Genomic DNA, 24,055 nt, shown 5'->3' with positions numbered 1-24,055 from the left:
CCCTTGCTTATGTTTTAGTCCAGTCACACTGATTCTCTTCATGTTTTGTAATCTTTGTGTTTTTTTCAGGAGGGGGGTTCATGACCAAGACTTGGGTGTCACTCCTGGCATCATCAGAGAATGTCCCAGATAAATTCACAATGTGATTCCTTTTTTCTCTGAAGACTTTGCACTGGATTAGTGAATTGCAGTGAATACCCCCACCCCATGTTTTAAGGAGGACATTCTTGCCCTCTTTTCCTCATAAGGATCATAATTTCTTTTATTTCAAATGAATATAAATGAATATTTTCCTGGACTTAACCCAGCCATTAGGGTTGAACAAGCCAGTGCCAGAGCCATTCCCAAGCCCGGATAAATGGGGAGGATTGCTTTACGAAGAGCATCCAGCGTAAAACGTGCAAAATCAAATATGCAGATCACAAACCTAAAATTCATACCAGATCGTTCAAGGCCCGGGTTACCAACGACTGCCAAAGGTATTGTTAGCCAACAGGGTACCGTTGGGCTACTGTTAGCCAAAGGAGGAGAAGGGAAGGAGGAAGATGTCTACAGAGACAGTATGGAAAGGAAATGTTTAGGAATGTGGAGGATAGGGTTGGTGCTTTAAATGTTGGTACTATGACTGGTAAGAAGAGAGAGGTAGCTGATATGATGGAGCGGAGAAAGGTAGACATACTGTGTGTTCAGGAGACCAAATGAAAAGGAGTAAGGCCATGAACATTAGAGGTGGGTTTAAACAGTTCTATCCTGGTGTGGATGGAAGGAAAAATGGTGTAGGGGTGATCCTGAAGGAAGAGTACAGTAACAGTGTAGTGGAGGTGAAGAGAGTTTCTGATAGAATGATTAACGTGAAGCTGGAAGTTGAAGGGGTGATGATAAATGTTATCAGTGCCTATGCTCTACAAGCGAGTTGTGAAATTTAGAAGAAGGAAAAATGGGCATGTTGGTAAAAGGAAGGGAGGTGATGAGGAGGTGATGGGTAAGTATGGCTTTAAGGAGAAGTAGAAGGTCAGATGGTGATAGATTTTCCTAAAAGGATGGAAATGGCAGTGGTAAATACATATTTTAAGAAGAAGGAGGAGCATAGGGTGATGTATAACAGCGGAGAAAGGTGCACACGGGTGGGCTATACATAATTTAGGAGATGCAACCTGAAGGAGATTAGAAAGTGTTGGCAGGGGACAGTGTAGCTAGACAGCACTGGATAATGGTCTGTAGGATGGCTTTGGAGATGAAGAAGAGGAGGAGAGTGAGGACTGAAAAAAGAATAAGTTGGTGGTAACTGAAGGAGGAAGACTGTAGTGTGAGATTCAGTGAAGAGGTCAGACAGGGGCTCGGTGGTGGTAAAGAGGTGCTGGATGATTAGGCAACTACTGCAGAAGTGATAAAAAAAAAGACTGCTAAGAAGGTACTTGGTGTGTCATCTTAAAAGAGAAAGGAATTTAAAGAGACGTGGTGGTGGAATGAGAAAGTGCAGGAAAGCAGAAGGAGAAAGAGATTGGCGAAACAGAGAGATGAGAAAAGTAGGCAGGAGTAAAAGGAGATGCGGCATATAAGGAGCTTTGGACGTTGAACACTAAGGAAGCAGAAAAGTATTTGTATCAATTGGCCAGGTTGAGGGACCGAGCTGGAAAGGATGTGCTGCAAGTTAGAGCAATGAAGGATGAAGATGGAAGTGTGTTGACTAGTGAGGAGAGTGTGTTGAAAAAATTGAGGGAGCATTTTGAGCAGCTGATGAATTAGGAAAATGATAGAGAGAAGGTTGGTTGATGTGGAGATGGTGAAGCAGGAAGTGGATAGGATTAGTAAGAAAGAAGTGAGAGCAGCAATTAAGAAGAAAGTCGGTTGGATCATATGACATACCAGTAGAAGGATGAAGATGTTTAGGTCAGATGGCAGTGGAGTTTTTACCAAGAATGTTTAACAAGATTTTGGAAGGTGAGAGGATGCCTAAGGAATGGGGATGTGATGTATGTGAGGGGGGTGCAGGACATGTATGTGACAGCAGTGGTGTGTGCAGTAGGAACGACAGACTGGTTCAAGGTGGAGGTGGGACTGCATCGAGGATTGGTTCTGAGCCCTTTCCTGTTTACAGAGGTGATGGACAGGTTGACGGACGAGGTCTGACAGGAGTCTCCATAGAGTATGATGTTTGCAGATGATACTGTGATGAGTAGTGAGAGTAGGGTGTAGGTTGAGAAGAGCCTGGAGAGGTAGAGGTATGCGCTGGAGAGAAAGGGAATGAAAGTCATTAAGAGTATGTGTGTGAATGAGAGGGAGGGCAGTGAAGTGGTGTGGTTGCAGTGAGAAGAGGTGGTGAAGGTGGATGAGTTTAAGTACCTGGGGTCAACAGTGCAAAGTAATGGAGAGTGTGTAAGAAAAGTGAAGAAACGAGTGCAGGCAGGGTGGAGTGGGTAAAGAAAATTAGCAGGGGTGATTTGTGATAGAAAAGTATCTGCACGAGTGAAAGGGAAAGTTTATAGGACGGTGGTGAGACATGCTATGTTGTATGGTTTACAGACAGGCATTGACTAAAAGACAGGAGGTGGAGCTGGAGGTAGCAGATATGAAGATGTTGAGATTTTCATTGGGAGTGTCGAGGATGGACAGGATTAGAAATTAGTTTATTAGAGGAACTGCACATGAAGAACATTTTGGAGACAAGGTGAGGGAGGTGCAATTGAGATGGTTTGGACATGTGCAGAGGAGGGACATGGGGTATATCAGTAGAAGAATGCTGAGGATGGAGCCACCAGGAAGAAGGAAAAGAGAAAGGTGAAGGAGAAGGATTAAGGATGTGGTGAGGGAAGACATGCAAGTAGTTAATTTGAAAGAGGCAGATGTAGAGGACAGTGGGGTATGGAGACAGATGATCTGCTGTGGGCACCCCTAACGGGAGCAGCCGAAAGAAGAAGAAGAAATGTTTTCTTGCACTTGAAGCTGCCATCTCTACAGGTTCCTGACAGCTTACCCCAACCTGAAATTTTTTCTTTTTTTTTCCTAAATAGAAATGCATACTTAGGAATTTAACTTTTTAGTACCTACCCCATATATTACCTACCCTTATCATATCAACTTTTTATTTCTGTTCAAACAAAAAACAAACACACAAAACAAACAAACAAACAAAACATATAGAAGCTACAACTATGTTAAACCCAGATCAGGTAGTCACTAAGGATGAATGAACAAATACTGTAAATGCATTGTTCACATTAACTAGAGTGCTATAAGCTTTGTATCTGACTGCATGCCATTTTTAGCAAGCTTAAAAAAACAAAAAAACAACACAAAATCAAAGATTCTATTGTGCTTCCAGTTTGGGTTGATATTTTTATTATCTTTCCAAATAATATTACTAATTACTAATTACTTTTTATCAATATTACTAATATAATAATATTACTGAGTCTAGATTATCAACCCAATGTGTTGCCCAGTATGTGGTATCAATCACTGCTACTAAATGACTTAAGATAGGATTGTTCCACTGGAACTTACCCTGGCGATGAGCTCGCCCACCATTCCCGTCCAGGTTCCATTGGCCCCCGGGACACCGTACACTCCGTCGCTCACTAGTTTAATGCGGTAGTTGAATTTCAGGATGTCAGACAGCTCCTTCAGCATGTCCACACAAAAACCTTCATAACGCTCATTCCCATCCAGCTCCTGGTAGTTGGATTTCAGCATCACATAAGGATTTTCCTGCAAAATAACATTCCTAGAGATCAGCCCCACTGCCATTTCAGACACCTTGCAATTCTAAAAAAACAAACAAAAAAAAACCACCAAATTTTTTTCCCCCTAATTTATGATTTGTTTGCTCACACAGCTGAGAGAATGTCTTTGATGAAAGCCAAGATTCATTCTTCAGTCTAGAATGGCGAAAAAGCAGCTGCAAATATTTCATCTTGTCATCCTTGCTCTTTATAACACTTTTCTGAGAGAGTTTTTATGTGGGGGCGGTTAAAATCATTTACCGGAGACTCTACAGAACATTGTCAGCTTGGGGATAAACAGGCTTTGCTGAGTGAAGCCAGCCATGTAAAAGCTTCTGAAAATGACTTTTGTTTTAGCTATAATGGTCTTTCAATAAAGCAAGAAAAAAAGCTGACGGTGTACGTGGCACATTTTGATGAGACCGATATTGAAATACAATGTTGCGCTCACAGCTGCTTGACTGTAAAGAGTTTTTTTTTTCCATTTTCACTCCTAAATCCAGGCCTGTGCACTTGAGTACCACTGAGGTCCAATTTAAAATGCCAAGGAGCCATGTTCACCCTTATTGCCATAGTAACGTATTTATGGCTGGTGAACTGCTACTGGAGGTTTGAGGTTTTACTTGTTCTCTGGCTCAAATCACCTAATCCACTTAAAACTAAAGATTTAATAAACCTAACCTACAACTCCAAAAGCAGGTTGTCTACTTATCAGACCTAGCTGAGAACTCGTGCAGCCTAATTCACGCTCAAGTGAATTTAGCCTAATCCTTCCATTCTGTTCATCAGCTCATTAAAATCGGGGAACGCATGTTACCTTTGGCACTGCACTGACCCTCCTACTGTGATTCCATCGTGGCACATGCAAGGCACAATATAAATGCAAATTTTTATTCCTCCCAGCCTGCTACGAGCACTCAAGTGTGCCGGCTGGACTGGTTGCCCTAAACCAGGCTTATTAAAGAGCAGTGCTTCGTGGGCTGACTGCACATTAACCCTCTTCGTTGGTGGGAGAATAATAAAGCCACCATCTGGAAATAAAGCTAAAACTGCTCGCAGCAGTTGATTAGCAAAGCAAACAGAAGAAATTAATTTTCTACATATGCAGCGTGATGGAATTGCCTCCTTTGAAGAAAAATGCATGCGTTTACATATGGAAAGGGGGAACTCGATCCACATGGGAGCGTTAGGTTTCCCTGAAGAGACTTACACAACTCTCAGAGAGATGCAAGATTTGGTTTTTTTTCCGAGAGAGAAAATGTTTTTTCCGTTCGGTCTAAAACCCTGTATCATAAGCTGTGAATGATATGTACTGCCTCAAACACACAAGGATGTTTTCAGCAAAGATGTCCCAGGTGAGCGATCTCTATAACACTCTACTCTCCTCAGCGCTATTAAGAAAATACTCAGGCTTAGACAGAGCACTTTTCTACAGTTGGCAGTTAGTTGTTACAGTTAACACTGGCTCACTGCAAACACAGCCTGTGCTACGAAATGATTCATCTCACCCAAAGGACAGAAATGTAGTTGTGTGGTTTGTGTGCTCAGTTGTGATGATTACCTCTCAGTCCCAAAACAAACTGCTCAAAACAAAAAAACAATAGAGTTACAGAGTATTTTCTGTGAGCTCTCCTAGGTTGTGCAAAATCTCTTGTAGGATAAAGAAAAGGTGATAATCAGGTCATGACAAATGAGAAAAAATAGAGTTGAAATTGCTCCTCAGTGGCTTTTTTTTTTTACTTTGCCTGAAGCATCTGTACATATTAAAAGTGAAATGGACCATTATACCTTTTTACCCTTTTTTTTTTTTTTTTTAGAAAAAAATGACCTTAGACATAAGGAAATTCCCATTCAGGAACTCGATCTGCATCAACAATGCTTTGAGAATGCTTCCACATTGTCCATACGTTGAATCATATGTTTAATCAGTCCAATGGAAAGTTAGGGGGTCACAATGATGTCACTGGCGGGGTTCTATGTGTGTTTGTCTATACAGTAAGGGTTATTGTCCTAAAAAATATAAGAAAAAAGATTTGTCCCTTTTTCCTTCCTCACCTGCCAGGCCCAGCGCTCAAAAACAACAGCTTAAAAAACATGCCATTCGGAGGTTTCTTCCCCTTGTGGTGGAGGTGGTGACTCAGGCCGTGGCCAAACTTGATACAGACTGGCTGGCCTATCAGCAGAAAGCTTGCCCATCGAGCAAGTTGACAAACACTTTCTGCAACCTGTGTCACAACCTCCTCGCCATTGCTATTCTTTCTGGACCTGCACACTGAGGTGTCAAGGGCCTGGGCTAAGCCGTTTTCGGTCCCACAGTATCTTTAGTCCCAGAGTATCCCTATGCTCTAATATCATCGGACTAAAAGAGTGTGGTTATGGGTCAGTGCCCTGGGTTGCAGAGACGCTGGCTAGCTATCTCACCCCAGGTGTCTCATTGTCCCTTAAAACCCCAGCACTGCCCACCAAGCCCCTTCAGAATACGTCGGCATCCAAAGCTTATGCCTCAGCAGCTCAAGGTGTTCCAGCGGTTCCTCCAACGTCGCTCTTGTGGGGCTGCTCGGCAGGCGCAGCCCCAAGATCAACCAGATCAACTCGCACTCCCTTCTAAGACAATGAGAGACCCTGTACGACACTCTGGGTCAAAGTCCCGAGAAATGATGGATCTTTCTCGGAACTTTGGCCCAAAGCGTCCCGCAGGGTCTCCAATTGTCCGAGAAAGGACCTAGTATCCTGACACGGGATATTATAGGTATTTGACCCATAATATCCAGCAAATGCTGTTCTCATTTTACGCCTGGTACTAGCAGACCTGGAGGACTCGCCGCCTCTTAGGAGCCCTCTAGAGCTGCACCAGGGCATAGCTCCGGCTCTAGGCTCACCAGAGGTCAGCCTCAAGAGACTGATTCCCTTAAGAGACAACCTGGCAGCCAGGGAAGCTCTGCCAGATGTGTCTCGATAGGTCCTGTGTACTGTAGACAGAGCCTATACGATTCAGTTTGGGTCTTGTCCACCCTGGTTCAATGGGGTGTGTCCCACCCTGGTGGGACCCGAGCAGGCTCTGGTTATGAAACAAGAGGTAGACACTCTACTGAAGAAGGAGGCCATTGAGGTGGTCACTCCATCTGACAGGGAGTCCAGGTTCTGCAGCTGGTATTTCATAGTTTCTAAAAAGGACTATAGTAGATCTACATCACTTAAACCGCTCACTAAGACTTTTAAGATAAGATTAAGGGTCAGTTTAAGATACTGACCCTTAATCAGGTCGTGTCTCCAATCAGATACAAGGACTGGTTTGTGGTGATAGATCTAATGGATGCATACTTCCATGTATCTATCCTTTTATCTCACAGGAAGTTTCTGAGGTTTACTTTCGGGGCCAAAGCTTACCAATATCAGGTCCTCGGCGATGCTCAAGCCCAAGAAGCTGGCGGACCTAAGGGACGTCCTCTCCGGCAAGCGGGCCGCAGCACACAGGCCCTGACAACCAACTGGCCTCAAACTTAGGAGGGCAGTCTACACGTCATTACTCGGTGCCTGTCTCTCCTCACCGCCACCGGGAGGTCAGGCTGTTAACCCTGCCCCTGCTGTTAACCCTGACACAGACATCTCCAGCCAGTGTCTTCCTCCACCTCCGCCACCTTTCTGCTCCAGCCACTCCGGATGGTCCAGAGACCAGTCTTGAGAGGCTGGTTCCCTTAAGAGACTTCCTGCCAGCCTGGGGAAGCCTGCCAGACATGTCTCAGTGGGTCCTGTGCACAGTAGAGTATGGCTACTCGATTTAGTTTAAGTCCTCTTCTCCCCGTTTTAACGGGGTGTGTCCCACTCTGGTGGGGCCCAAGCAGGCTCTGGTCCTGGAACAGGAAGTATGCACTCTCCTAAGGAAGGAGGACATCAAGGTGGTCCCTACTTTACTCAGAGAGTCCGGCTTCTACAGCCAGTACCTTGTGGTTCCGAAGATGGATGGGGGGTTGTGTCTGATTCTAGGTCTATGCTCCTTGAACCACTTGCTTATGAGGCTCAGGATCAGGATGCATACTCTCAAGCAGGTTGTGTCTTAGATGAGGTCTGATGACTGGTATGTCATGATAGATCTAAAGGACACATACTTCTATATATCCATCCTTCCTGTTCACAGGAGGTTCCTGATGTTTGCTTTTTGGGGGAGAAGCTTAACAATATTGTGTCCTCCTGTTCATCCTGGCGCTCTCACCCTGCACCTTCACAAAATGCATGGATGTGGCTTTGACCCCGCTAAGGCTTGGATTGAAGCTATCCTCATGACAGTCAAGAGAGTGAGAGAAGGTCAGTCACTCACTGTGAAGCAGTTCCAGAGGCTGCTGGGACTTATGGCAGCAGTGTCCAGTGTGATTTTACTTGGCATCCTGCACGAGACCCCTCCAGTGGTGGCTCAGAGACAGAGGGTTCTCCTGAAAGGGCAATCCATTTCGCACTATCAAGGTCTTGCGGCGAGCCCTTTGAGCCTTAGAAATGTAAAAAGAACCTGTGTTCCTTTCTCAAGGCCCCATCTGGCAAGCTCCTTGTCCTCAAGTTAGGCTAACAACGGATGTATCCCTCACGAGGTGGGGAGCAGTCATGAGTGGCTACTCCGCCCAAGGTCGGTGGAACAGGCTACAGCTCATGTGTCACATAAACTACCTGGTGGTGCTGGCCGTGATTCTGGCTCTGAAGCACTTCCTTTCAGACCTGAGGAGTCGCCATGTGCTGGTCCATATGGACAACACATCAGTGGTCTCTTACATAAACCACCAGGGGGGTCTCCAATCTTACCCCCTATGCAGGCTGGCATGGCAGATTCTACTGTGGTCCCAGGGGGAAACTGCTCTCATTGAGGGCTGTCCACATCCCGGGATACTTAAATATGCCTATACGCCCTTCACCCTATCGTGCTGCTTCCGGGAGTTCTGTAGAGAGTTCACCGAGAGATAGTCCGTCTCCTCCTGGTGGCACCTCGATGGCCGGGCAGAAGATGTTTTATAAACCTGGTGTCCCTCCTGGAGGAACTTTCTTAGGAAATTCCTCCCATGAGGGATCTCCTCTCCCATGCGGGGGTACCCTGGTTCACCCCCGCCCAGAGTTATGGAGGCTGTAGCTCTTGGGCTAACGATAGGCCCCTGAGGGGGCACAGTTCTTAGCAGCTGGCCTCTCTACTGAGGTAGTGGAGACCATCCTCCAATCCAGAGCTCCCTCTACGAGGAGGTTGTATGCCGATAAATGGCACTTGTTCTCTGTGTGGTGCGAGCACCACCAATCAGACCCAGTCAACTGTCCGGTTGGTTTAGTGCTGGAACAGTTTGCCGCAGGGTTGGCTTCTTCGTCCCGGAAGGATTACGTGTCCGTTATTGAGGCTTATTGTTCCCCACTTGCTGGGCAGTCTCTGGGTAGACACCCTCTGGTGATACGTTTCCTGTGCGCCATCTTGAGGCCCAGGATGCGACCCAAAATGCCTGTGTTGGACTTGGCCATTGTGCTAGCATCTCTGTCTGAGCACCCCTTAGAGCCATCGGCCGAGGTGGCCCTTAAGTATCTGCCTATCATGACTGCTTTCCTTTTGGCTATAGCCTCTCTGAAGTGGGTCAGGGACCTACAGGCTCTTTCCATGGCCCCGTCTCTTCTGGAGTTTACCCCTGGCATGGCCAGTGCCTTCCTTTACCTCAAACCAGGGTATGTACCTAAGGTGCCCGTGGCTCCTCCACGACCTGTCGTGCTGCAAGCATTCTACCCTTCTCCCTTTCAAGCCCCTGACCAGGAGAAACAAAAGTGACTCCAGAACGAGTCCGTGGAGGAAGTTGGAGCAGCTGTTTGTCTGCTATGGCCCCATAGAAAAGGGTTTCCTGCTAACAAGCAGATTTTCAGTCAGTGGATTGTGGATACTATTTCATCCTCGTTTGAGTCCTCTGGTCTCCTCGACCTTGGAGCCATTCCCGGCTCCGCTGTCCTGCGCTCTGAATGTGCTCTCACACACTAGGCATGGACTGATCAGTGTGGTATAATCAGACTCTCGTTTTCAAAGCGTTGCGATGCAGCTCGAGTTCCTAATAGGGAACGTCTCAAGGTTACATATGTAACCTTAGTTCCTTGGGGGAAGGAGATGCTGTGTCTCTGAGCCACACTCCCTGCATCCCTGCCACGCTTCCCTTCCCATTTGCAGAAGCTAGCGTTGGCTCCACTGGCTTTATACCCTGCTGGTGATGTGTCTTTTGATGTCGTTGGCTAGATTACACACATGATTTAGAGCATGAACAACATAGAAGTATTTCCAAAGCATTGTGAAGCAGCGTCTCAGTGCCTCAGGGAGCTAAGGTCACATACGTAACCTAGAGATAGCCTTAGCTATGTAGATGCACATCCCTATTCCTGATACATTTATCCTTAATGAGCAAGCCAGTAGCAACAGTGGAATAAAAAAGAATGCTTAAGTATTAAAAAGGAACGTATTGCCATTTGGGTAACATCAAATGTTTATTCATTAAAGTTCCATCATAGTTGAGGACCAACTGTTTACTATCCTGTGCTCATACAAGGACTCCTATTCACAATAAAATCAGGCCAAATATACTGCATCCTTTTATCATATAAAACACTGATTTCCTTTTCTGTATACAGCTGAGTTTACAATGAGGCGTTGCCACAGGTTCCCTTTTAAATTTGGTACCTCTCCTCACATTATCACATGGATGCTCTTGATCCATGCCGTATCCTGATTGCTGTAAATCTGAAATTGTCTCATTTTTGGACCATAATAGGTTTGTAATTTTATTTGTGAAAATTAATGTCTTCTGTACTATTTCAGCTATACTTCTATGTATATTTCGGCAATAAAATTGTGCCTAGAGCAATTTGGCAAATTATGAAGCTTTTCATTGTTGTGAGAAAATGAGGGGAACTTATATACAGCTTGTCACAGAAAAGAGAGCTCATATTGTTCTTTCAAATGTCAATGGCTCCAAAAAGTTAATGAGGAGTTTTGTGGACTTTGACATTTTAATCAGTATGATTTTACTATTGCGCACAAGAAGAACATATAAGTGAATTTCCTTCTTCTTAGCTTTTCCCCAAAACAGTAAATAAGCTAAAAGGAAGTATTGGTAATCATAGGAGTAAATTTGTTTAACTCTTTCTGACTAATGATTGGTTTTTAAGATCATTAATATTTTTTGGGCTTGGCTTATTTTTTTATACCAGCAAAGTGAAGCATGTGCATGAATTGACCATGAAACAACAAAAGATTGAAAACACTTGCACCTAAAATTTTGAAAATTACTTTTAAGACTTTTAGAAGGTCCTTGACTTTCAACTGCTAAGCTCAATCACAATCTCTTTGGATAGACTTACCTGCATAAATGCATAAATGTAAGTTTATATGCATTTTTGATAGAAAAATACTCATATTTACTTGTGGACATGACTTGCCTGCTGTGTCCGTTAACCTATGTACTAGCCTGTATGTAGATAGCAGATTTACTTCATGGTGTTCTGCAAAGCACATTAACGGTCAGTTAACTCAAAAGTCCTTAATGAACACTGTACACTGAGAGTGGCCATACTTTAATCTGCAATCCTGTAGCCTGCCAAGTTTGTTAATATGCCGTGGTGTTCGAAAGGTTAATAAGGTTAACTAACCTGTCAATCTATCTGGCAGGAATGCTGGGTTAGCCCACAGCACACTGCACTGTGTAATGGCCAATTGCCTTTGCAACGTTGACTCGCTTAGCCATAGTGATGACTAATAAGAAAAAAGACTCATATGTCTGCAATTAAATTGTATTACAAGTTGCTACCCAAGTTCACGTCCCACTGCAAGACCAGTACTATGGTGTGTAATGCACAGAGCCTCTGTCTCTCTTTTATTGTATAACGAGATCACCTTTAGCTATCTGTAATACAATTCTGCCTGTTCAGTCTTTCATTATGACCAAATCTGCAAGGATGTTAGGTGTACAACTTAGATTTGCATATCTAATATATATCTCGAGTAAAAGTGTTAGGATTACGCCAAAATCAGGAATTAGAAAAAAAAAGATAAAAGAAAGGTAGCTCAGTGTTTAAGGCTCTGGGTTACTAATCGGAAGGTTCAGGAGTTCAAGCCCTGGTATAACTTACCACTCCTACGGCCCTTGAGCAAGGCCCTTAACCCTCTGTGCTCCAGGGGCACTATAACATGCCTGACCCTGCACTCTAAACCCAGCTTTCTAAAATCACTGGGATATGCGAAGAAAGAATTTCACTGTGCTGTAAAATACATATATGTACGTAAATAAATATAGAGCACCTTTCTTTCTTATTTGCATATATGTTGTATGTTTTGTAATTGTGCCATAATTATGCAAAAATCAGCAATAAACTACGGTACCCATCAGCCCTTGCAAATCTGTTGTATCGCATGACTCAAACACACACACGTTTCCTGTTTGTCCTTAATATGCAGCCTTATATGAGTTCTAGTTTGTCAGCACCTCATTGTCAAAATGTTATGTTGCCTAGTTACACTGATCAGGCATAACATTGTGACCTTTCAACATTTTTAGCAGTGAGTGAATTACACTGATTATCTCTTAATCATGGGTGGGATATATTAGGCAGCAAGTCAACATTTGGTCCCAAAAGCCGACGTGTTAGAAGCAGGAAAAATGGTCAAGCATAAGGATTTGAACAAGTTTGACAAGGGCCAAATTGTGATGGCTAGATGACTGGGTCAGAGTATCTCCAAAACTGCAGATTTTGTGTGGTCATGGGTGGCCAATCTCATTGGTGCACATAGGGAGTGAAGGTTGGCCCATGTGGTCCAAGCAACAGACAAGCAACTGTAGCTCAACTTGATCAAGAATTTAATGTTGTTAATGCTCAACGAGTCAGGACTGCACATTAGTTACTGCTATAAATTCATTGCAAACTCAAAATGTACAGATGAGCTCCTTTAGGAAACATAAATAACAAAATAACAGTAAACATGCCTGGGCTGATCTACCAATGGTGCAGCATTTAATCTTTTGCATTATATATTAATAAGATAACATTTGGCTTTGATTCTGCTTTTCCAGGCATGAAATTCTCTGAGGTTTTGGAGGTCACACCCCACTCTTTGGAATGCTGCACTAGCAGGGGTTATCTGCTCTTTTTTCCAAGGTGGGCTTCAAAGTTCGGAAATGAAATGCAGCCACTGACAGTACATCAGGGTCTGTCTGAACATGTGAGGCAGCCGAGGCAGCTACTAAGCTTCACTGAGCTCTGCACTTCACTACACACCTGCATTGCCAGACAGCACTGGGAGAGTTTGCTAAATAGACAAAAGTTCTTTTTTTTTTACCTTGCAATGTGTTCTTCTTCTGCAATTAGGGCAAGATTACCTAAGTGTTTGTTCAAAATTAAGCATTGTTTATGTCTAATGTCTGAATCCATCTGGGTTTGGCAGTGCAAACAATTACACCATTACAGAAGATTGAGAAATTTATGACTGGATGATCAGGACACCATTCTGCAGCATGCCATCATAAAAAAAATAATCCTTACTTAAGTCTGCTCTGGGTGTCAGTGAGAAATAAAGAAATTAATACTTAGATATTATCATAACAATACACTGTCCGCTGTACAAGGAAGTGGAAACCACTTCTTCTGCATCTCAGCACAATGGTAAAGAGGATGAGCGTTACAACAGAGGGACGTTTTAAAGGCTGCACACTTGGTCATGATCATGGCGTGATGAGTTTACTCGACTAGACAGCAAACACACAGGGAATATCTTCTGGAATAGAAATATCCTTTGTGATTTGGAAGGTAATCAAGTAGTACCGTAAAAGTTTAATAGTAAGGTTTAGAAAAGTTGAAATATCACTGTTCCAATTGATTTTATGTACATATTCTATGGCAAGTATAAATGTAGAGCAATGGGGCTGGAGTTGAGAGTGAAGTGGAGTCACTTCTTCTTCTTTCGGCTTCTCCCATTAGGGGTCGCCACAGCGGATCATCCGACTCCATACCCCCCCCTTGTCCTCTACATCTGCCTCTTTCACACCAACCACCTGCATGTTTTTGCTCACCACATCCATAAACCTTCTCTTTGGCTTTCCTCTTTTCCTCCCTCCTGGTGGGTCCATCCTCAGCATTCACCTACTGATATATGCCATATCCCTCCTCTGCACATGTCCAAACATCTCAATCGCGCCTTACTCACCTTGTCTCTAAAATGTCCTACATGTGCTGTCCCTCTAATAAACTTGTTTCTAATCCTGTCCATCCTCATCACTCTCAACAAAAAAGTCTAAATCTTTAGCTCTGCTACCTCCAGCTCCACCTCCTGTCTTTTAGTCAATGCCACTATCTCTAAACCATACAACATAGCAGGTCCTCAGTCCTATAAACTTTCCCTTTTACTCTTGCAGATACTCTTCTATCACAAATCACTTGTGCTATCACTTTTTTCACCCACTTCAACCTGCCTGCACTCTTTTCTTTAATTCTCTAACACACTCTCTATTACTTTGCACTGTTGACCCCAGGTACCTGAACTCCTACACCTCTTCTCCCAGCAACTGCACCACTCCACTGCCCTCCCTCTCATTCACACACATATACTCTGTCTTACTCCTACTGACTTTCATTCCCTTTCTCTCCAGCATGTACCTATACCTCTCAAGGTTCTTCTCAACCTGCTCCCTACTCTCACCACAAATCACAATATCATCTGCAAACATCATAGTCCACGCAGACTCCTGTCTGACCTCGTCCGTCAACCACTCACCATCACCACTGCAAACAGGAAAGGGCTCAGAGCCGATACTTAATGCAGTACAACCTCTATCTTAAACCAGTCTGTCGTTCCTACTGCACACTTCACTGCTGTAACACTGTCCTCATACATGTCCTGCACCAACCTCACATACTTTTCTGACACACCTGACTTTCTAATACAACACCACAACTCCTCTCTTGGCACCCTGTCGTACGCTTTCTCTAAATCCACAAACACACAATGCAACTCCTTCTGACCTTCTCTATACCTCTCCATCAACATTCTCAAAGCAAATTAAGTGTCTGTGGTACTCTTCCTTGGCATGAAACACACAATGAAACCGGGCAGAAAAAATCATTAATGACCCTTCACACCCTGGACACAACATCTTTCAGCTCCTTCCTTCTGGCAGGCGCTACACAACTTTGTTCACTAAAACTGCCAGACACAGGAACAGTTTCTTTCCCCAAGCAATCACCCTCACTAACAACTGACCATAATTATATTCCCTGCTCACATCTATGAGTACTGCACAGAACTGTCAGTCATCACAATATCTGTATATGTTGCACACACTATTGCTTCTATATACTATTGCTTCTATATACTGTACAAAGTTTTATAGTAAACTCTCTCATCATACCTGGCACACAATACTGTCATTTGCACTACCATGCACTTCCACACTTTATGTACATTACTGGTCTGTATCCCTATTTATTACCCACACTGTCTATACTGTCTCATATTGTCTGTATTGTCTGTATTGTCTTGTATAGTCTGTTTTTGTCTTGTATAGTCTGTTTTTGTCTTGTCGTGTCTGTTTTGTCTTGTATAGGTTTTTTTTATTTATGTCTGTACTTTTGAGAGTAACAAACAGCTAGAACCAAATTCCTTGTGTGTGTCAACACACTTGGCCAATAAACCTGATTCTGATTCTGATGAAACCATACTGCTGTTCACAGATTGTCACCTCTTCTCTCAGCCTGGCTTCCACTCCTTTACCCATAACTTAATGGTGTGACTGATCAACTTTATTCTCCTGTAGTTACTGCAGGTCTGTAAGGTTCCCTGGTGGTCTAGTGGTTAGGATGCGGCGCTCTCACCGCTGCGGCCCGGGTTCGATTCCTGGTCAGGGAACCAACCCCAGCCACTCTTAGTGCCGGTTCCAAGCCTGGATAAATGGGGGGGTTGCGTTAGGAAGGGCATCCAGTGTAAAAACATGTGCCAAATCAAACATGCGGATGGTCTGCTGTGGCGACCCCTAATGGGAGAAGCTGAAAGAAAGTTTAGTTACTGCAGGTCTGCACATCTCCCTTATTCTTAAAGATCGGTACCAGCACACTCCTTCTTCATTCCTCAGGTAAGTGAAGTAGTGTCACTGATAATAATAATAATAATAATAATAATAATAAAAATAATAACTGTGTTTTTCACATAGATTTTTTATTTAAATGTGCAAGATAATAAAAACTGTAAAAGACGCAATAAATGCAAAATTAGCAAAATAAATACAACTTAATTTCTGCTGTAAACGCAGTCTTATAAAATGCGTCACAATCAAAATCATTTTTAGATTGTTTTCATTTTGGAATCTCTCTCATTTACTTTCTGCTTGATATGAGACAGAGGCATAGGCATAAGATAGAGGTACGGCATAGTTGCTGTTATAGGATAAGATCAGCCCTCAGGCTGCTGCGGATAGTAAGAGAGTTCCGTCTCCCATAGTGATAGGGCAAGGCAAGGCAAGCGCAACGCAAAACTCTGTGCCAAATAATAATCCAGGATTACATCTTCAATTGGTGCCCATGGATATATCTCGCTATTCCACGCCTACTCGTTGCCTAAGCAGTCAGTGCTCTTGCCTGTATAGGAGATGAAACCTTATTTAATTCAGCAGTGGGTCCTGGCTTTTAAATGAGCTGTTTATGAAATTAGCAAAGACTGCTATTTCATAAGAAAACAATTCTGAAAGATCACAGCATGTTTTACATATTGCATATAACTTGATGGTATAGTTTATACAGTATAAAAAAAACTTTCTGAACTTACACTATATGGACGACATTATTGGAACACCAAGCTATTAACACAAAGATGGAGGCACACAATTATAGGATTCCTACGGATTCAGTAATATTTAAATTCCCCATTACTTGAACTAGGAGACCCACATCTTTTCCAGCATGACAATGCCCCTGAGCACAAAGTCAGCACCGTGAAGATATGTCTTACATGGGCTGGAGTAAAAAATATAGTGCTTTATCCTCAACCCTACTAAACACCTTTGGAATGAATTGGAACACTGACTGCACCCCAGGCCTCAGGTACATCAGTACCTGACTTTACCAATACCATTGTTGCTAAATGAGCATAAATATGCACAACCACTGTTATTATAACAGAAAATGGACACTAAATGTGAAATGGAATGTTCAAAAAGCACATATGAATCTTATTGTTGGGTGTCCACAAACTTTTGTCCATATAGTGTAATTACATTACATTAACATGTGTTACATTTCTCAATACGTTATATTTAATTTATATTTTTTAAATAAACATTATGTTAAAAAAAGATTCTTCATTCCTATATGCAATCCAGGAAGCTTATCTTTTGATACTGATAAATAAGCATACCCTGTATTAATAGATATACCCTGTATATACACTTTTGCCTATTTCTCCTATATATATCTTTATCTTTATAGATTTTTATATTTTACATAGATTATTGTTTTTATTTATCTGCCTTCTTTTTTCCCCTTGTTTTATCCCCCATCCTATGGGGGTAAACTACTGATACTGATAAATAAGCATACCCTGTATCCATAGATATACCCTGTATATACACTTTTGCCTATTTCTCCTATATATATATATATATATATATATATATATCTTTATCTTTATAGATTTTTATATTTTACATAGTTTATTGTTTTTATTTATCTGCCTTCTTCTTTTTCCTTGTTTTATCCCCCCCCATCATGCCAGACAATCGTACAAAGCATTTCACTGCATGTCGTACTCTGTATATATGTGTGTGTGACGAATAAAATTTGATTTGATTGATTCTTCCAACTTGTTTTTTCATAAAATGGTGCTACATGGTTTATGCTTCATAAAATGATGCTATACCACATTGATAAATGCTTCCTCCATCTTGGATTTTCTGAAGAGGTCACACAGTCACATGTTGATCTTCTATTGGTCACACATCTTCACATGGTACAAATCTGTAGGACAGATTGCCCCTTCAGATTTGAAAACCTATTCATATTGAGCTTACATTTCCAGTCTTCAGTAATTTATCCTGCAAAAGAGTCCCAATTTATTCTGGTCTTAAAAGATCCAGTGAAGGCAGATGATCTAGTGGTGTGGGTGGGTATCAACCTCAACATCTCTGAAAACCACCCAATCAGTCTTCATTTGAATTTTAAGAACATCACACTATTATCTGCCATGTTTGTTTTCCTCTATAGTCATATATATTTTACAGAGAAATTCTGAATGGTCTCAGTATTGAAGATTTATTAACATTAACACAGACATGGACAGTAGCTAGAAGCAGAAAAAGAGATGGGTTTGGAAGTCACATTTCCAAATGCTTATTTACATTATGGGTTTTGATATGACAGAACTTACCTAATTATTAAAGTGTAAAATAAACATCTGTGAATTAATTGCTCTATAATGATATTCCTAATGCCCAGCAAACAGAGTTATTTTACCATATTTATCAATTTAAGACATCAAAAGACCAGGCATTCTGCTTGAAAACTACTATGCAACTAGCTAAACTCTAAGCATTGTCTTAATTAAGGTGATTAAGTGTCAGAGGAAAAAAGAGGAGTGATCCGATTTTCTAATGTAAGTTCCCTTCCTATTCTTAGCATGTTATATTAATTATCTTCAGTGGTTCAATGAAACAACTGTAAAATTATTTTTCACTATGTTTATTAGTGTTATAGAAAGAAAACATTGTTAACAAACGTCTTAAACCTGTACAGATCATATTTCCACATGCCAATTATTTTCAATATAAAACCTATAATGAAAGTCATTGATGTTATATTCGGTATTTTAATCGCAATGTTGGGAAAATGGATGAGGGGTGGAGGAGTGTTTAATGTGTTTAATGACAGAAGAACAATCCAAACCTGTGCAATCTTCAGAATTTGCTATTGTATCTAGGGTCTCTTGACATCCATTAGACAATTGGCTCAGGCATAAGTACTCTCGAGGAAAAAGATGTTAATTTTGAATCCACTACTACAAGTCACATTCATTAGCATTAATTAAATGACATTAGGTTACTGAATGCTAAGTATCATAAGACTTCAGACTTTCTCTGGTATAAATAGCCAAAGCCACAAGTTATTATTACACTTTTTTTGCCAGTTAACTGCCACAAACCCATTGGATAATATAATAGTTCATATTCTATCATATTCATTTGTCTTATTATCAGTGAATGTAGCTGATTACTATTTGGCTTGGTATAGCATTTAAAAAAACACCCCATGGCATATGTGTTTGCTGTTAGTATTATAAGTGCTAAAGGTATTAATGGTGCACTAGGCCATTTTACTTGTACAATTAACCTGGATGATGTAGACCCTGATTATAAAAACAATACTTTAAGCAAAAGGGTATGAATTTGCTGAGAGAACCCATCTGGAAAACCAGTTTCCAGCCCAGAATGAATGTATTTGAATAAAATTCCTGTCAGTGGTTTTATATACACTGTCTAGCCATCATAGATCCTGGGGCCAAAAATCTGTGAACATATGTTGGATTAAATGCAATGTTAAACGCACCAAACTGTAAAAGGCTTAATGCACCTTTAACCTCCTACGACCTGGGTGTCCACATACGTGGACATTGTGCACAATGGTGTCTTTATTGTTTTCTGTAGATACAGACCGAGTGTCCACATAAGTGACATAATTTTTTTCCAAGAAGAGCTTCATGTTCAAAGAAAATATATGGTTATTATAATTATTGGTTCTTCCTAACCCCAAATAACTGGAAGAAATCTAAAATGCAAGCCAAACCAAAGCTCAGGTCTTAGGAGGTTAAAGGCAAAATCCACTATTTCTGTTTTGCACTTGATCATTTTGTGCTTTTGTGTGTTTGATGTGTAAAAAATGTTTGTTGGGTTAGCTGTTTATGTAATAGCAGAAGGAAAGCAGGTACACTTACCAGAATGGTTGTGATGATCAGTGTGGTGTTAAAGAGTGTGTCTGTAACATTAAGGGAGGGAAGCTTTTTCTCCATGGACAGCCCCTGTTCCGAATGCCACTGACCGATCTTCGCCAACATGCACACACAGAAATAAAGAGAGAGAGAGAAAGAAAGAAAGAAAGAAAGAAAGAAAGAAAGAAAGAAAGAAAGAAAGAAAAAAGAAAGATTACGTAAGCTCCTGCGAGCGTTATCTAGCAGAGCGTTCATACAATATTAAACATGACAAAAGACCTGTCATTAAGACCGTCTCAGAGGCACACAACAGGTTTTTGCACAGAGATAGGCAACCAAATCAAGTATCTCAAAATCATCCATATCAAATCAGGCATTCAGCGGGAGACAAAACAAATTACGAAGCAATACAATAAGTCCAAACTATCAAAACAATAACTCAAATGACATTTTAACGTCTCTACTCTCTACCTATAGCTTGTTATTGACAGCATGGTTTGTTATCTCCGTACGACTGCAAACGGTAATGATCAGAATCCCATCATCTGTATTACACAGAAAAGGTTCCCTTTGGAGTTTGGATACTTATTTTTGTTCCCCCTCACTGTGCCTGTGACCTGCTTGTTAGAGATCCAGATCTAAATCCAGATTTTTTCCCCTCTAAAGCCGCTCTTAGAAAATGGCTATTATTAAGAGATCTATACAAATACAACTGAATTGAACTGAAAATGATCATTATAGCGCTACCACTTATTCCCCCAGGGAGCTTGGCCTTTTCACACACAGCCATTTTGTATGTGGCAAAAAGCTCAGCACAATGTGATCCTAAATCATCCATTATTTTTTTACTTTTCAGTGTAATTGCTGAGCACCACGGTTCAGCAGGCCTCATGCTTGATGTCTTTTGTGCAGGAGCTGCTCAATTTATCTTCTCCTACAAATCAGTCCCCAGTGTACGCTCCAAAGCAGAAAATCCATGGATGATGACACATACATGATACTACGTGGCCTCATACGTTCTCTATAAACAAACAACATAACCATTTGCAGGGATAAAACAGTACAAAAGAAAAAAAAACAATATAACCACAGATGGATCATCAACCAGGCACTTATATTTGCTATCAACAATGCAATCTAAAATTGATCTGTCATATGCATAATTATATAGTTTGTGTGAAGATTCTTTCAGGTAGTGGGGGTGTGGTCAAGAGCCTTCTGTGAATGAAAGGAGCAGCACCAGAAATATATGATTCCAGAGAATAAATGATTGTCTATACCTCTATTTACTTATTTATATTCTGTCTTACAATAAGAGGCTTCAAGTCTGATAGAAAGAGAGAAAGTGCAAAGCTAAAAACATCCCTATAAGTGTCTTGTGGGTGTGCACGTGTGTGTGTGTGTGTGTGTGTGTAATAGAGTTAGAGAGAGCTATTAACTTTGATATCGTTTCCTCTTATTTTTGTTTTGATGAGAGTGCCGTGATGAAAAGCATGGAGAGCAACCCAAATAAATACCACCCCACCCTCTCTCACACCTCTCAACAGTCTCCTCAGTTCTCTCAAGCCCACTGGGGTATGGCAGTCTTTTAATCAAGCCCTTTATTAAATTGGGCATGTCAACCATGGGTGGTAAAGATGTGGCAAGCTATTACATGCTGAAGCGACAGAGATGTCCACTGCAGCATGCAAATCAAAATATCTCATGAATACAACAACAATGGTTGAACTTTTCCTACTTCAGTTGTTTTCTTTGTGAAATTTTGCTTCCGTTATTCCTGGAGCTCAGTGTGTTAAAATGGAAAGAATGCGAGAGAAAGTAAAACAAACTATAAGGTGAGAAAGGGTGACAAAAATGGAAAACTGACACATACAGTACTGTATACAACTTACATTAAAATGCTTTTCGATTTGATAATGATCATTCAGGATTTAAGTGTGATCAGATTCATTCAGACCATTTTAGTTGAGGAAAAGCCCATCATGGGCATATTTTGAACAGCCAACTGGTTACATAATTATCAGAATAAAAAAAGAAAGCAAAAAAAAGTAAAACTTCATGCGAATAATTCTGAATGATGCAAACAGTACTACCAAATCTACTCCTTAATGTTATAATATAATAATTAAATATATATCAAAATATACTGCAAACAGGAAGGACGCTGGTATAAATGAACCATTCCAGACATTAAATCTTGCTATGACCTTAACTCTGTTCATTATATAATATATAGGATAGATATTCTGTATATAACATTTATACAATATCATTCTAGGTCCTTCAGACATTTAAAAGTTCTTGAAACACTGCACTAATGTGAATATTGGGTGTACACATAGATAGGGCTTATGATAATAATCACAAACAACCAGAAAACTGGCCTTGGGTTCCTGAACTTGACTTTGTAATTAGCGTCTTTGTATGACAAACAGGAAGGAAGCTCCTGAAGAATAATCATTTAGATATTTACCCTTGCTGTGACCTTGACCCTGATTGGATCAATTCCAAAATCAATTTTGCTGGTTAGAGTGCTATTTTCATTTAAATTCCACAAAATATTCAAATGCTCATTCCTGATATGTCTAATGAGAATCTCAAAATTTTGAAATCACTTAACGGTCAAAAAAAGAAATCCCAAAACAAAACCTAATTAACAAACTCATTCCCAGAGGTAGCAGGTTTCCTCACACATTAGTAATTCCCTGTCAGAGCATCGAAAGTCGGTCCTATTAAATGTGTTGTATACACTCGAAACATATCCCAATGGCAAGAATACCAGATGTGAAAGGCAAAAAAAACAACAACTATTATGCAGTTATTGATAACCAGTAACTATGGAAGCCTGTTTCCGTTAATGAATAAATAAAAAAAAGGTTATTGCGAGTTTATATCTCGCATTTCTGACTTTTATTCTCAGAATTACACGATACAAACTTGCAATTCTGACTATTTTTTCAGACTTGTGAGTTAAAAAGTCACAAAATCCGTTTTATATTTTTTATTCAGTAGCTTCCATATAAAACTAAGCTTCATGTTGTATGATTCCTCCAATTAAATTACGATTTCTCTATTAGTGAAATCCTCTATAATCTTTTCTATTTTTATAGGTTATAGAATATGCAATCCTACAATCTATGGACATGTCTTTGTATTATTGCCATTTCAATAACACAAAACTAATTTGTACTGTATGTACATCAACATTGCGAGTTTATATCTCGCAATTCAGACTTTTTTTCTCACAATTGCGAATTTATATCTCACAATTCTGACTTTTTCTCACAACTGCGAGTTTATCTCACAAATCTGAATTTTTTCGTGCAATTGCGAATTTAATTCTCACAATTCTGAGAAAAAAACTTTGTATCATGCAATTCTGAGAAAAAAAGGCAGAATTGTGTGAAATAAATAACCTTTTTTATTTTTTATTCAGTGGTGGAAGCAGGCTTCCATAAGTAACAGACTGGTGGTTAATGCATCATATAACCGCATATATGAAGGAAAGAACTAGACGAATGCATTGAGTGTGTGATAAAAAACCATGCATTCCATTTCTCATTCCTCGCCTCGGTGGACGAAATGCCACCCTGCCCTTGTGAATCAGAGCTGCGGTGCTGAGAAACATGGAGCCCAATCAAGCACTGCAATCACATCTGGCTGTAGAGCAGAGAAAGACGGGTGAAAAGGAGAGAAAATAAGAGAGAGAGAAATAGCAGGAGCTAATGAGGGGACATGTGGACAAGGACAAGGTGTTTATTACACAGGAGTCAAACCATAGTCCATCCGAAAGAATCTGCACCATGATTGTGTGATAAGCACACATCGGGATAGGCTTTTAGAAAAACCAATTATATAATCGATACAAATTGGACAGATCATATATATCTATAAACAGAGCGGCACAAAACAGCAAATACGCGTTCTATTTATTATATTGCATAAATATATACCACGAAACTGGAAGAAAATAGATATTAAATAATATATCAAAGAGTTAAAGACCTATTTCATACACACATATTGCCACTGAATAAGGCCTGAAGGCGATTCAAGTGCAGACATTTTAATACCAAGTACCAAGATACAAAAAAATAAATGAAACTTGATGCAAACTAACCCAAAATGATTAGATGAAGAAACAAAAACTATAACCTGAATCGTGAAACAAAAATCATGACAACAACTATGGAAAAACAACAAACAAAATAAGGTGAGTTTTAAAGGTTTAAGAAAAGTGAGGCTAAAATTAATACATAAATAAACATAAATAATATGTATATTTCTAGTGGACAAAAATCAGGTGCAGAATCAATCATGTGACTAGGTGCGGTGGTTTTTGGGAGACGTACGCTAAATGGACAAAGGTTTTTAGACACCTGAC

At 40.8% G+C, this 24,055-nt stretch overlaps 1 protein-coding gene across 5 annotated transcripts in view; it reads right to left on the bottom strand.

Annotated features, from left to right (window-relative positions):
* grik4 (glutamate receptor, ionotropic, kainate 4) overlaps positions 1-24,055 on the bottom strand; it is a 439,025-nt gene that overhangs the window by 45,541 nt on the left and 369,429 nt on the right. For all 5 annotated transcript variants that reach the window (XM_046863059.1, XM_046863058.1, XM_046863061.1 and 2 more), the window contains 2 exons: positions 19,678-19,785; positions 3,505-3,708 (listed from right to left, as the gene is read on the bottom strand). In XM_046863059.1, the coding sequence (XP_046719015.1) occupies positions 3,505-3,708; positions 19,678-19,785 (312 nt within the window). The remainder of the gene's footprint in view (positions 1-3,504; positions 3,709-19,677; positions 19,786-24,055) is intronic.

This window comes from Silurus meridionalis, chromosome 12, assembly GCF_014805685.1.
Source record: "Silurus meridionalis isolate SWU-2019-XX chromosome 12, ASM1480568v1, whole genome shotgun sequence".
NCBI classification, from domain to species: domain Eukaryota; kingdom Metazoa; phylum Chordata; class Actinopteri; order Siluriformes; family Siluridae; genus Silurus; species Silurus meridionalis.
The sequence above is the reverse complement of the archived record's forward strand: the minus strand, read 5'-3'. Positions and strand labels throughout refer to the sequence as shown.